The sequence below is a fragment of the Balaenoptera borealis genome, assembly GCF_965194805.1.
Source record: "Balaenoptera borealis genome assembly, chromosome: 11".
Taxonomy (NCBI): Eukaryota; Metazoa; Chordata; class Mammalia; order Artiodactyla; family Balaenopteridae; genus Balaenoptera; species Balaenoptera borealis.
In genome coordinates, this window is record NC_138868.1 from 36,657,084 (window position 1) to 36,671,083 (window position 14,000).

The 14,000-nt window shown below is 39.1% G+C and overlaps 1 protein-coding gene across 3 annotated transcripts in view; it reads right to left on the reverse strand.

Moving 5' to 3' along the window:
- The window catches only part of NELL1 (neural EGFL like 1), an 866,104-nt gene that overhangs the window by 676,188 nt on the left and 175,916 nt on the right, over nt 1-14,000 (reverse strand). For all 3 annotated transcript variants that reach the window (XM_082342435.1, XM_082342434.1, XM_082342433.1), the window contains exons 6-7: nt 3,314-3,386; nt 2,580-2,662 (exon numbers count right to left, since the gene is read on the reverse strand). In XM_082342435.1, the coding sequence (XP_082198561.1) occupies nt 2,580-2,662; nt 3,314-3,386 (156 nt within the window). The remainder of the gene's footprint in view (nt 1-2,579; nt 2,663-3,313; nt 3,387-14,000) is intronic.

Genomic DNA, 14,000 nt, shown 5'->3' on the forward strand with positions numbered 1-14,000 from the left:
TTTCATTTTTTTATGGCTGAGTAGTATTCCAGTGTGTGTGTGTGTGTGTGTGTGTGTGTGTGTGTGTGTGTGTACTACATCTTCTTTATCCATTCGTCTGTTGATGGACACTTAGGTTGCTCCCATAGCTTGGCAATTGTATATAATGTGCTATGAACACTGGGGTGCATGTATCTTTTTGAATTAGCATTTTTGTTTTCTTTGGATGTATACCCAGGAATGGAATTGCTGGGTCATATGGTAGTTCTAGTTTAGTTTTTTTGAGAAACCTCCATACTATTTTCCACAGCGGCTGTACCAATGTACATTCCCACCAACAGTGTACAAAGGTTCCCTTTTCTCCACATCCTTGCCAGCATCTGTTACGTGTGTTCTTTTTCATGATAGCCATTCTGACAGGTATAAGGTGATGTATCATTGTGGTTCTGATTTGCATTTCCCTGAAGATTAGCAATGTTGAGCATCCTTTCATGTTATATATTTTTTCTTTTATAAATTTATTTATTTTATTTTATTATTATCATTCTTATTTTTTTTGGCTGCATTGGGACTTCACTGAGGTGAGGTGTGCAGGCTTCTCATTAGGTGGCTTTTCTTGTTGCGGAGCATGGGCTCTAGGCGCACGGGCTTCAGTAGTTGTGGTGCACAGGCTTCAGTAGTTGTGGTGCACGGGCTTAGTTGCTCCGCGGCATGTGGGATCTTCCCCAACCAGGGCTCAAACCCGTGTCCCCCGCATTGGCAGGCGATCCTTAACAACGGCGCCACCAGGGAAGCCCCCTTTCATGTTATATTGATTGATTATATTGAAGTGAAATAAGTATATACATCATGTTCTCAATTTTGCTTCTTGATCTATAAAGACTAAAATTTACTAGCTGGCCCCTTACAAGAAAAGTTTGCCAACTCTTCTTCTAGATTATCACAGATTCCAAATTTTGCAGTGAAGATGGAAGTACTCAGTTTTCTAATTATAATTCTATTCACGGTTTGAAAGAAATAGACTTATAAATCTTCCAAAGTGCTGGGGGTGTTTAGAAGGTGGATTAAACCATTTTCTGCTCACAATTAAATATCTTCTGCCTCACAAATGCCCATTTTACATAATAATGTTTTGAGGACAGAGCTCAATGTGACTGCTAGATAATAATGTACAGCTAAAAAGAGAAAAATGACATTCCCGCAACGGGAAAGAATGAGAATGAAAAAGGGCACTCTCATCGCCAGGAGATGGAGAACCACAGTCACCTGAGGCTGAGTGGCATGTTTCTTGTTCCAAAAATTTGGTAGTGAGCTAAACTATAATTAACGGTATTGAGATCAAGCTGCTCCAGACAATATGACATAAAAGCTTCTATATGCCGCAAGCTGGAAGGCAAATTATTGCCTACATTTCACATTTCCACTGTACTCTGAAGTGAAAAGAATCTCTCGAATCTCAGTTTTAGTTTCTCTCTTTACAAAAGTGCTCTCTCTCCTTTGCAGACAAAAGGGGACTTGGCCAAAGACCTAGTTTGAAGCAGAAACATTATCTTCAGCAGCAGAGTCTTTGAGTCCAAAATACAGCCCTACATCCCAAACACTGACCTACCCACCGATTTCTTCCACGTGCTACGGCTGATGGCAGGAGCAGTCACAGCCGCAGGTAGAATAGGATTAAGGTATCATTTTCACTGTTATTAAAATTCTCCCTTTTGCAGAGCATAATGTCTCTTAGGGCCAACCAAATTCTTTCTTTGCCCTAGGCCGGAACTCATGTCCACGACTGATCGGTATCATAACAACAGCATCGGCCACGTTTTCTATTTATTCAGCGCCTTTCTTCACAAGGTTCAGGGCTTCTCATTATCAATCTAAACTTTATGAGTATATATTATCAAAGTCCCTAATTGTTTACATTCCCGGCTCTGCCACTCAATATGAACATCTCTGGGGGTAGAAATCACATCTTCTTCATCACTGCCTCCTATGTGCCTAACACAGTGCCTGGCAAATAGCAGATCCTCAAAAGACGCTTGTTAAGTGTATGATGGGGAGGAGGGAAAGATGCAGAATTATAAAACTGAAGGTGCTGAAAGGCAAACTTTGCCTCCTTCACTATTTAACTCAGGACCAGTTTTGAAATGCATCATATATTAGAAATGTGATATACAGCCTTCCTGTGACAATAATCTGTTCCTAACAATTGCTATTTTGCCCTTTCCGATTACTGGCAATGATGCTTGCATCCAAAATGCATTAGCTTATAAGCAGCAGTGACTCTGACCATATATCATCTCTCAGTGTTACTGGTTTAATAGCCAATGGGCAAATTCCTTTTCCACTCCCAGGGAATATACAGTGATACATATTGCCTTTCTTCCAAACATTTTTCAAGTATTTTGATACAGCCTAATAGTATCAAAGGCGTAAACGGTTATGTTTACTATAGGTTGTCCTATTTCAAGAAAGAATAAACCATTTTTATAGTAACATATAGCAGATGCCAACACTAAAAATGTTTCCATTATAGTATATCACTCTAAATTCCAGATAGGATGGACAAAGAAATGAAACATCACAAGTGAAATTTAGATACCTACTTTTGCAGTCATCTTGGCCAAAAGCTCCTGTAAATCCATTATTCCTTGCACCAAGCTTAAGAAATCACTGCAAGTTGGGCAAGCTCAATAAAGAAAATATAAAATAAATGTTGATACTGTGCTAACAGAAAAAAATATATATATTTAAACAGTAGTTTTTTAGCTATGTAAAAGTGTCTTCGCTTTTCTGGTTAAGTATGACTTCAAAATTGGAGTGAATTCACAGAGGATTTCAGATCTAGATCTTTTCCTTTTATTAATAAGCAAAAAGAAAGGAACAAGGACTAACTGAAAAGGACAGTATGTTTCTACCTTGAAAACATTTTAAAATTTAAACTAAACTCTCATTTTTATTGGGACTAAAGAATTGTGAATTATCACAGAAGCAGCAAAAGTACACTCATATATATCCAAGTCAAGAAGTTTAAAAAATAGTTTATATACATATATTTATATAATTATATGAAACATAACTTATTATATTAACCTACAGACCCAAAACTGCTCATATAATCTTTTCTTACCTTCAAATATTAATTCTACAAATAATACATAAGCTTTTTAAAAATCCAAAGACACAGGAGTATTTTAGTATACATAAAATCTCTCACTAACCCCACCACCTCATAAGTCAATAATGTAAATTGTTTGTATCCTTCCTGAAGTGCTTCTCTGATGTTATCAACAAGCCATATAATATTAATAATTCAGAAATGCTTTAAGTTGCTACTTACTGCGATTCAGGTTCGGACACTGTGTTATGTATCCATTCGGTATAAAGATGATTTTCCCATCTTGGATAATCCCCTTGATAACAGAAGAGAGAGGTGGCAATCAGTATTACAGTTACCAGTTCAAATGGCCCCTGTCACATGCTCTCTGCAGGGAAGTGTTTTTGTTTTTGTTTTTTTTTAGCAAGACTGATAACCGTATTCAAAAGGTGAGTTGGCCTTAGTCCACACTGACCTACTCCATACCATCCTCTTCTAAAAAATCTCGAAATGTCCAATCATCTTGAGAAAGCTACAATTACTTACCACTGGTTTATGCTAATGATATCATAGAACTAAGGATCCATCAGTCAATGTTCTTAAACTGTCCAACTAAAAAGACATTGATGCAATAAAAATTCTCCTCAATGCCCTAGTCATCTTGGAACATTAAATATTGCTGATTTACAGGATTTTTTTAAGTGGGAAAAAGCGACAATAGGAACATATTAGACTAAAATGCTCTACTGACTCATTTAGTCTAGGAAATAAAATTAGACACGGGGAAAACTCCTTAAGAACCTTGCTCTCAGCTAACTGAGTAACATGAGTCTTTGCTGGTGAGTCTTAAGATTTGCTCAACATCTCACTGTGGATAAAAGGTGGTCTTCTAATTCTGCAATCTAGTCTGGAAGAACAGCCCTAATTTAAGAAAGTCATTGGGGCTGCCATCTCTCAATGAAAATATTGACTTGGCTTTTGGATTTTTCACGTTGAATTTCAAGATTACGTTTTTAGGGTATTTTTTTTCCTGATTTGATGGAAGAGATATTACAGAACAGATGGAACATGTAGAAGCTGGTTCCGAATATTGAGCTTAATCTATAAATAAAATACAGGCTTATGATAGTGTGGTGAGTCTTTCAGAGGGAGCAGCATTTAACGTTTATGTGCTCATCTTCTAAACAGCAGAAGGTAGTCAGCAAATGCTGTTTCTGCTTATTATTCCAAGATAAAATATTAATTGGAAATATTAATAGAAATAACAGGGTCACAAGGCCTCTTCCTCCGAATTAGGTACTTTGATTAACCTCTTCCTCTTCGAGGATGATGCAGTGCCCGTGATTACGAGAAGAGATGCCTCACCATGGGAAGGAGGTGCCTGCCGTAGCTCCTCAAAATGAATGTGTTATCTCTTGCCAGGGAATTACAGGGAGCAATTAATGGAGCACAGTCTAAGTCAATCAGCTTCTTCCTGGCACAAAGTTGCTCAGTTTTTCAAAGCAAATTAACTCCTTGGAGAGGCCAGGGTGCCTTTCAAGCACATGTGAGGAATTTGAGAGAAGCATGAGATTGGCAGTCAGGGGCCCAAAGTTTAAGGTCTGGATCCATCTGTAGCTAATTGGGTGGACTTAGTAAGTCAACCACCCTCTCTGAGCTTCAGTTGCTTCATCTGTAAAAAGAAGTGCTGTATGCAAAAGCTACAGAACCTTCTAGCACTCAAGTGCTGGGTCAATGAAACAGGCGTCCAAACAGAAAGTGTCACAATTTAGATCTCTGTGCTTTTGCTAACTTTCAGGATGAAAGAAAAAAATCAGTCCAGAGCAGACAAAGCGATAGATTTCCATCAAAGAACAGACCAGAGAGAACTAAATACACATCAGAAAATATCCGTCTAATGAGGCTGAATATGGATGAAGTTATAGTGACCAACTATTCAGGTTTGCCTGGGATTTAGAGATTTCAGTGCTAAAACCGAGAGATTCCCAGGCAAACCAGGACAGTTGGTCACCCTCCCTGATGCCAAAGTGGCAAAAGCACACGTACCAGGAAAGGATCAGGTCTATCTATTACCTGCTGGTTATAAGAGCCTAAATCATTCTTATTTTTATCAGCCATGGAAAGGGCCCTCAGAAACCTGGAGTATATTTGTCATGGTATTATCTTTGCCAAAACAAATAAAAAGTCCATCTGAAAAGGATTTCCTATCCACTTATCCTGTAGCAACATATATTATACACAGCAGTATTCCTTTTGTTTTCTTAATGACTGATTTAGTCACTTTGTAAATTACTTATTGCCTCTCCCACACCTTTCTTCCACCTGCCTCCCTCCTCTGTCTTTCCACTTTTAATCTCCGGCACACACGTGTGTGTCACACAGATCATCAGGTGAAGATCAATGATGTTGACTTGAACAAAAACGGAAATAAGAACTGACAGCTTCTCGATCCCTATCAACACAAAAACTCAAGGCACTTGATATTTTTTCTGAAAAAGAGGTCATGAGGGTCAGCCCACATACTGGCATAAAAACATGTTCTTGCCAAATGAATCAAGATGGGAATGCTAATTTATTTGAATGGATGTAATTCCATGTTGGATTAAATGAAGGGTGGCAATGTACTGTACAAATACCAACTGTAACCCAAAGAAGTGTAAGTGTATGTATGTGAACCTATAAATACATACCTGTGTATATATCCCAGCACCTCCCCACGACAAGAACCAAAAGGTCTTGCACTGAATTGTCATATGAACTAGAGTCATCCCTCAGTAGCTGGAAGGTAGTGGTTCTGGGACCCTCCCTTTCCCCTCCACCACCCACCCACCACAGATACCAAAATCTGCGGATGCTCAAGTCTTTTATATAAAATGGCATAGTACGGTAGGTCCTCTGCATACACAGGTTAAGCATTCATGGAGTCAACCAACTGCAGACTGAAATTGGTTGATTCTGCAAATGTGGAACCTGCAGACAGAGGGCCAACTGTATTTAGTGCCCGGATATTTGTCAATAAAAGAAGCATTTGCTAAGCCTGTATTTTTCTTCAGAAAATTGAGTTTTATAAAGTATAAAGCAACAAACAACAAAGAAGCTCGATCAGCCTTATTTCTCCCAGAAAAATCATCTGTGAGGATTTCTATAGATGAAAATGTACCTTAGAGGACAGCAACTTCTCCCCAGAAAAGATGAAATAAGGGATAAAAAGATAGAACTTCTATTATTTCTCTTCATTTAACTTTAAATGTATCTACACTTAACTGAAAAAAAAAGAAAAACTCTGGCTGGGCCTCTAACTAGTGGACCTCATTTGATCTCATTTTTTGAGACCTATGCTTTACTTCATACCATTCACCACAGCAGTATTTCTCAAACTGCCAGTTTCTTAAGAATCACATTGAGTATTTGTTTAACATTCAGATTCCTGGGTCAACCCCAGATTCTGTTTCAGGAGGGTTGGAGTGGGCCCAGGAATCATCATTTTTAAAAGCTGTCCCAAAGGATTCCCATGAAAGGTCAAGGGGCCCCACTTTGAGAAACCCTGCCCTGTTGTCAATCACTTGGATTTTCTGGAGCAAGAGTGTTTACTCCTTACAAGTTCACAGTGGTGAAAGTAGCGCCTGCATCCAGTCCACGAACAGAATAAAATCTTACTGATTTGGAACTGAATGGCAACTAACCAAATAACTAAATTATAAAAACCATGAAAGCAAAAATCATAGGTTTTCACCTCAGCTTTCCCTGCAATTCCTATCGTAGTATATTTCACGAAGTAGGTACAATCAATACCTAACCTGCATCAAATTCCTAAAAACTATAAATTATATAATTGTAAGAGAGCAAAATTTGCCACTCAAAATGTCTCACTGGCATGCAGATTATTTAGACCTGAAAACAATCAAGGCCCAAAAGACTCAGGAAGAAACTTTGACCTTCCCCCTAACTGCCTAAAAGAATTTAGATAGAGGGCCTGTTCCCAGAATAGAACTGTCATCAGAAATATCTGCAAGGAATATGAACTAGGTGTGGTGGGGCAACTTAGAGATCAGCGTGCACTCTGCACCCCATTGTCTCTGCGTGGCCCAGCAAACATTTATTTACTGAACATTTGCTTTGCCATCTCCGTGTGAATTGCCTACCTCCCCTTGAGTCCCAAAGACCTACCACCACACTCTCTGCTGTCTTTAGCTGAAGACAGTATTTAAGGTGAGGGTTTCAGCCATTTTGGTAAGCTACTCAGTTTTCCTGGGTCTCTGCCATGTGTACATGTTATTAAAATTTGTTTGGAGTTTCTGCTAATTGGTCTCACGTCAATTTAATCCTTAGACTCGTCAGAAGAACCTAGAAGGGTAGAGGAAAATTTCTTCCTCCCTGATGCAATATGGAACTATAATTTTCACAGCTATTAAGAGTCTGTGAAAATCATGTAGAATGCTAGTTGTTAAACTAGGGGAACATATCAGAATTTTAGAGGAGGGTGAGGGAGCACAGTCATGTATGAAATTTTGACAGTGATTCTGAGGTGATTTTTTAGATGCCTGATGAAAACTACTGATCTAGGGCCAGATCACCTGGTCATTTGACCTATGAAAAATCTAAAGCTCTGATACTTTAATTAGCTTTCCTAAAGGACACCTTAATCTTAGGCCATCAACTATAGGTCTACTAACTCCAAACGAGGGCTGGGCCACTGCAACACAGTGTAAGTAAAATATATCATTTGAGAAAGTCTCACAGTTACGTGGGCTTTGTAGCACAAGATGGTGCTACAAGGAAGTCCTGTTACCAAAATGAGGTTCTATCTTAACTGCCTTCATGGAAAGATACTATTCAACCATCCATAATGAATTATTTGCATTAGATACTAACAGCTTGCTAAAACAGTTTTTCAATGCTGGAAAACTGAGGTCCTTTTAGGTAGCCTAACATTCTCCCCTGCAATCTTATTTGCACTATTAATTTGCTAAACAATCCATTTTCTTGTTGTTAGAGCAATGCTAAATCTCAGCCACTCTGAGGATCTAAAAAATTCCCTAAGGGGCAGAGCCCAAATTAATAAGCTTTTACTATCAGTACGATGGAAAGAAGAAAAACAGATATTTTTTCCTCTGTGACATCCACCTGTTGCCACCTTCTACTTCCCCTGCGCTCAGCTCACCAGGCACTGAAAAATAAATTTGCACCAGGCAGGTTATACATTATGGGTTTGTTGCCTGGGACACTAATGCCCATTATTTCCATTGTTCCAAGAACATTTACTCATTTCACAGTAAGAAATATAGGAAGATGCAATAAAAAGATTAGAAAAATTATGCCATTATTATCCTCTTATGTATGGAATAACTATTAGGCAAACCCTACTAACACTCGGAGCTTTCTGATACAAATGAAAGCAGCTTTGCCGCCAAACAAATGCTAATTCTTTTCTTAACGCTCTTATTTCCCTGCAGATCTCTGTTTACATTGAAGAAAATGGTTCCATTTTTTTGTATGCTAAAACACTGAAACAAATTGCTTTGAAAGGGAAAGGGAAAGGAAAAGGAGGTGGGGAGGGTTCCTGGAAGGCTTGTAAATATATGGATGAGAATGTGCTCTGTTTATAAACTGGCAAGGACCCAGGCTTTGGCAACAGGCTAACAGAAAGGAAGACCTGGGAAACCGACAAGGAGGATTTTCACAATGCAGCCAATTATGTATTTCTGCCCTGAAGACAGTTAATAAAATATTCCAGCTTGCATAAAAGCCAAGAAAGACACTTGTCGACTTTCATTATGATCAATAAAAACTGTCAGTTCATTAGCATATCATTAGCTGTCCTGATGTTTCCAAAGCCTTAATGCACAGAAATATTAATCTACAAATATATAAGATTCCCCAGTTCTGTGACTTTGACTTTCTGCATGAAAGGAAAAATGAGAATTAGAGATGGGAGGAATCCAATATGGCTTCTTTTTCTATGTGCCTATAAACATATGTTTACCATCTGTGGAATTATGGGAACCAGCTGAGGTAAAAAAAAAAAACAACAGCTGTGGCATTAAAAAAAAAAAAAAAAGTAATTTCACTTCCCAGTGACAGCTCAGCTGTTAAGGAGACAGTGAAGTCCAGGTAAGGGAAAGGTTTCAGACCCAAGTTCACCAGACAGAAAAAGAGAGAAAAACAGAGACAGAAAGGCTTGGCCTCTGTGAAAGGCTTTGAGATGGGAATTCTCCACGAGATCTCAACTATTTAGAAACTGTCAGAACACCCAAACCTCTGAAGCACTGTGATTCACCTAGGCTTACCCTCTGGAATAATGACAGCATAATCATCTTAGAGTGCATCAAAGGGAAATTCAGCAGTAGGCAACCACCTTGATAACGAAAATCTATGACAATCAGAAGATTCAGACGAGCCTATCACCACTGGCCAACTATTTTCTCAAATGAATGCTGTTTTGAAGTGAAGAAATCCCCAGCCTGTGTTCTGTGTCTCTGATCGGAAGTAACTAAAGCTAGAGGCTTACGTGCCAAGCAGCAAGCAAGTGATGCCACCCTCTGCTCTTTCATCAGCAGCACTTTCATTGCACTATTCCTAACGATGCACCAGGACCCAGAAATTAGGTTTGACAAGTGAGCTTTTGCTTTTACTTTGCCTATGAAATGACGTATTCATATTTAAAACAGAGAACAATACAGTTTTAACCTGAAAACACAACATAAGCATTATTTAGTTCTGGAGCCAAAAGGCAGGTGTGGTTCTTGGACCCAGGAGGCAGCTTCTACCAGGTATCTATTAAAAGCCTGAGAAGTCACCGGAGAAGTGACTGCCTCTTTTACAGGGAGATTTTTGCAGCACTGATCAAGATAATTTCTGTAATGAGACAGTGATACATTCCCCCTACCCCAGCCATCTCACCTCACCAAAGGATGGAATGAAACACGGGTTGGTATATAGGGAGATGAGTTTTAAAAGGTTTCCTTCTAAAGAGCTGTTGGATGGAGCTACTCCTATAGGGGAACAAGGAGCATCACAACGCTCCCTAGGGAGATGTGGTGTGTGGAATTGCCACCTCCTTTTGGTACTTCTCACTGGGACCACCTGTTTCTTTGGGCTGGAGCCCTGGAAAAAGGCAGGTCTGTCTCCTCCACAGGACATGGCATACCTAAGTGAAATACCCCACCATCTAACACAGTGACTAGTACACAGCAAGCAAGCCCCTAAAAAATATTTGTTGAATGAATAAGCAAAAATATTGAAAAAGAAAGTTCTAAGCTTCAATCCTATTTCCATCACTTACAAACTATGTGAGACTGGCAAGTTGCTTAATCTTTCTGAGCCCCATTGCCTGATTTACACAGTAGGGATAACACAGTCGGCCCTTTGTATCCGCAGATGCACAGTCCACAGCATACAGGGATTCTATACAAGGGACTTGAGCTTCCATGGATTTTGGTATCTGCAGGGGTCTTGGAAACAGGATACAGAGGGACAATTATAATAACTACCTTATTAGGATTCTCTGAAGGTGATACACAATTAACTAAGATAATATATGTACAGCCAGACTAGGTCTCGAACATAGAAAGCAGTTAATAATTGTTGGTACTCTCTTCCTCATCCCCACAACCCACCTCCGCAGGAAAATGATTGTCCAAGTCTGTAAACACCCGTTGTGTTTTCTGCCTGTATCAGGTATTTGGGCTCTTAAGCAAGGATTCCTTATATCTACAGAGAATCATACACTCATCAAGCTGGAATAGATAACAGGACAAACTATTCTCCCTGTCTTAATCACAAGCTCCCAACTAAAACAGAAGTCCCTAAAAGGCAGCAAAAGTGCCTGTCTTTACTGCAGTATAGAGTTAAGCATATACGAAGCATTAAATATATAAGAAAGAGGGAGAAGGAATGCATGCTGTAAACCTACTAAGTGCAGGGTGCTTTTAATATATATATTCTCTTTTTTTTTTAATTAATTAATTTATTTATTTATGGCTGTGTTAGATCTTCGTTTCTGTGCGAGGGCTTTCTCTAGTTGTGGCAAGCGGGGGCCACTCTTCATCGCGGTGCGCAGGCCTCTCACTATCGCGGCCTCTCTTGTTGCAGAGCACAGGCTCCAGACGCACAGGCTCAGTAATTGTGGCTCACGGGCCCAGTTGCTCCGCGGCATGAGGGATCTTCCCAGACCAGGGCTCGAACCCGTGTCCCCTGTATTGGCAGGCAGATTCTCAACCACTGCGCCACCAGGGAAGCCCAATATATATATTCTTATACAATCTGCATTACCTGTATGAGAGACATCTTTGCACTTTACAAATAAGGCAGATTCATAGCTTGCGCATTTATTCATTCATTTTAAGAGTACATCATCTGCCAACTGTGTACCTGATACTATTTGAAGCACTTGCTGAATAAAACAGACACAGTTCTGACCCTGGTAAATCTTAGACTCTCGATTATGTGACCAATAAGAAACAAGTAAGCCCCCTATAAACTATTCAGGATCAGCTACCTAATTTGCAGAGTTCCTTGTTCAAAAATTATTGAAAACTTGAAGGTAGCAACAGCAGAGCCTTAAACCAATCATGGGGGCCTTTCTAAGTGCAGCACCCTGTGGGATTGTTTTCTTCATCCTGCTCAAACCTGCTGGTGAATTCTGGCCAATTTTTCATTTCAGTTGTAATTCCCAGCTGCGGAATATCTATCTGGTTCCTTTTTGTAATTTATCTTTATTGATATTCTCATTTGTGCATACATAATTTTCTTCACTTCCTTAAGCTCTTTGTTCGTGTTTTCCTTTAGCTCTTTGAACACATTTAAGATAGTTGTTTTCAAGTCTTCATCTAGTAGGTCCAATATCTGGGCTTCCTCCAGAATGGCTTATGTCCATTTATTTTCCTTCTTTGAATGGCAATACTTTCCTGGTCTTTTGTTTGACTTATGACTTTATTTGAACACTGGACAACTGAATACTGAAATGACTCCGAAGATCAGTCTCTCCCTTCCCCAGGGTTTCCTAGGGGTTTTTTTGTTTGTTCTTTTTTGTTTATTGTTGAATGCTGTAGTAATCTATTTGTTTAGTAACTTATCTGACTATTTTTATAGAGACTGTATTCCTTATTATGTCTGGTCACTAAAATCTCTGTTCCGGAACTTGTGGTCAGAAAGTTTTTAGACCAAGATTTCCTTGAATGCCAGGAGCTGGGAGAGGGGGAAAGTTGGGGGAGAGCATGCTATATGCTGGAGCCCTCATTTAACACTTAGCCATGCTTGCACTGATCCTAGGGATCGGCCCAAAGTGAACGCGTAGGGTATTCTCAGGTCTTTTCTGAGCATGAATCTTGCTCTGGGCATGCATATAGCTTTCTAAATTCCCCATATACATGATTGCTTTTGAATGCCTTAAACTGCCCAAAGAATCTCTCTCCTCAGCTCTTCCTCCTCTCTCTAGATTGTCTAATGTGTGTTAACTGTAATCTTTTGCCCCAGATTGTTTGGTAGCTTTGCAATATTTTCAAGAAATGTCCACCAATTTTTTTGGCCTGGGAGAATTCTGAGTTAGGTGAAATAGAGATAAGTGTCTTGCATCAGTCCTTCAGACAGTCCCAGACAGAACAGACATACAAAATAATTTGTAGATAAGATTTGCTCTGCTCCCTCCAGAGCCAGGGACCATTTTCCCACATGGGAACATGAGCTGACATCTTCAAGACTGCCGCTGAGCTGTAGCTGGTGTGGGGCGAGGGCAAGTAAAAATGCCATAAAGCTTTCCTGTTATTTTGATGTTGCCTTTTTCTTGATTCAAAATTAACTTGGTTGCTACAAACATTTAATGTTTGCCAAAATTCTGACAAGGTTGGTTCTAACAGTTTCTGCTTGTTTTTTGATGTTTCTGTGGAAGTAAAAAAACTTGGAGCTGCCTACTCCACTGTTTATTGACATCCAGCTACCTGTGTTCTAACAATCCCTCCTGGAGATTCAGATGCAGTCTAAAGTTGGAGAGACACTAATCTAAAAAGACACTAAAGCAGAAGCTAATTATTGACTATATCTTATATTTTGTGAGATCTTTATAGAGACCAAGGTGAAACACTAACCTAGACCATCAACACACGTCACCTATGTCAGTGCGCTCAAATTTGAGCCTTCAAATCTACAGATCAAAACCAGTGAGAAAGGCCTTTTAAAAATATATAAATTCCCAAACCCTACAGTTCAGATTCTCAACAAGTGGGTCTAGGTAGGCATAGAAATTTGAATTGTAAACTCTTCCCATCTGACTCTGATGTCTTTCCATGACTCGGAACCAGTTGCTGCCCTTCACTACAGACGCAAGACCCCTAAGAAAAGAGTAGCTTCACCAGTGGGTAACTAGCTACAAAACAAGAAATAGCATAAGTGAGAGCCAGTTTGGAACAGAGACACTTGGACAAATTTCTGATGATTCTTGGACACGTGGAAAATCATAGAACATGAAAAAAATCACCTGTATGGATATGGATATATGTACATATTTATACACATACATATGTGTGAATTATCACCCTGAAAAATTATGTCATGATTTTTAATTTCGAATATTTATGATGTACAAAAGGGTTGAAACCAAACTACAGCAAATACCTGTGAATTTCCCACCCACCTTAAATAAAATGTTATCACTATAGTTGAAGACTTCTGGGTACCCATCTCTAATAAAATCCCCATTTATTCCTCTTAGAAGTTAAACTAGTCTGAATTTAGTGCTTATCATTTCCATGCATTTACCTTTTTACATGTGAATGTATAAATAAGCAATAAATTGGATTGTTTTGATTTTTACACATACAAATTATTTACTACCATAATATTCTCCTGCTACTTGCTTTTTCATTCAACATTATGTTTGCAATTCATCAATTTTTACTCAAGTTCTATGATTTTAATATTTACCACAATTTAAACC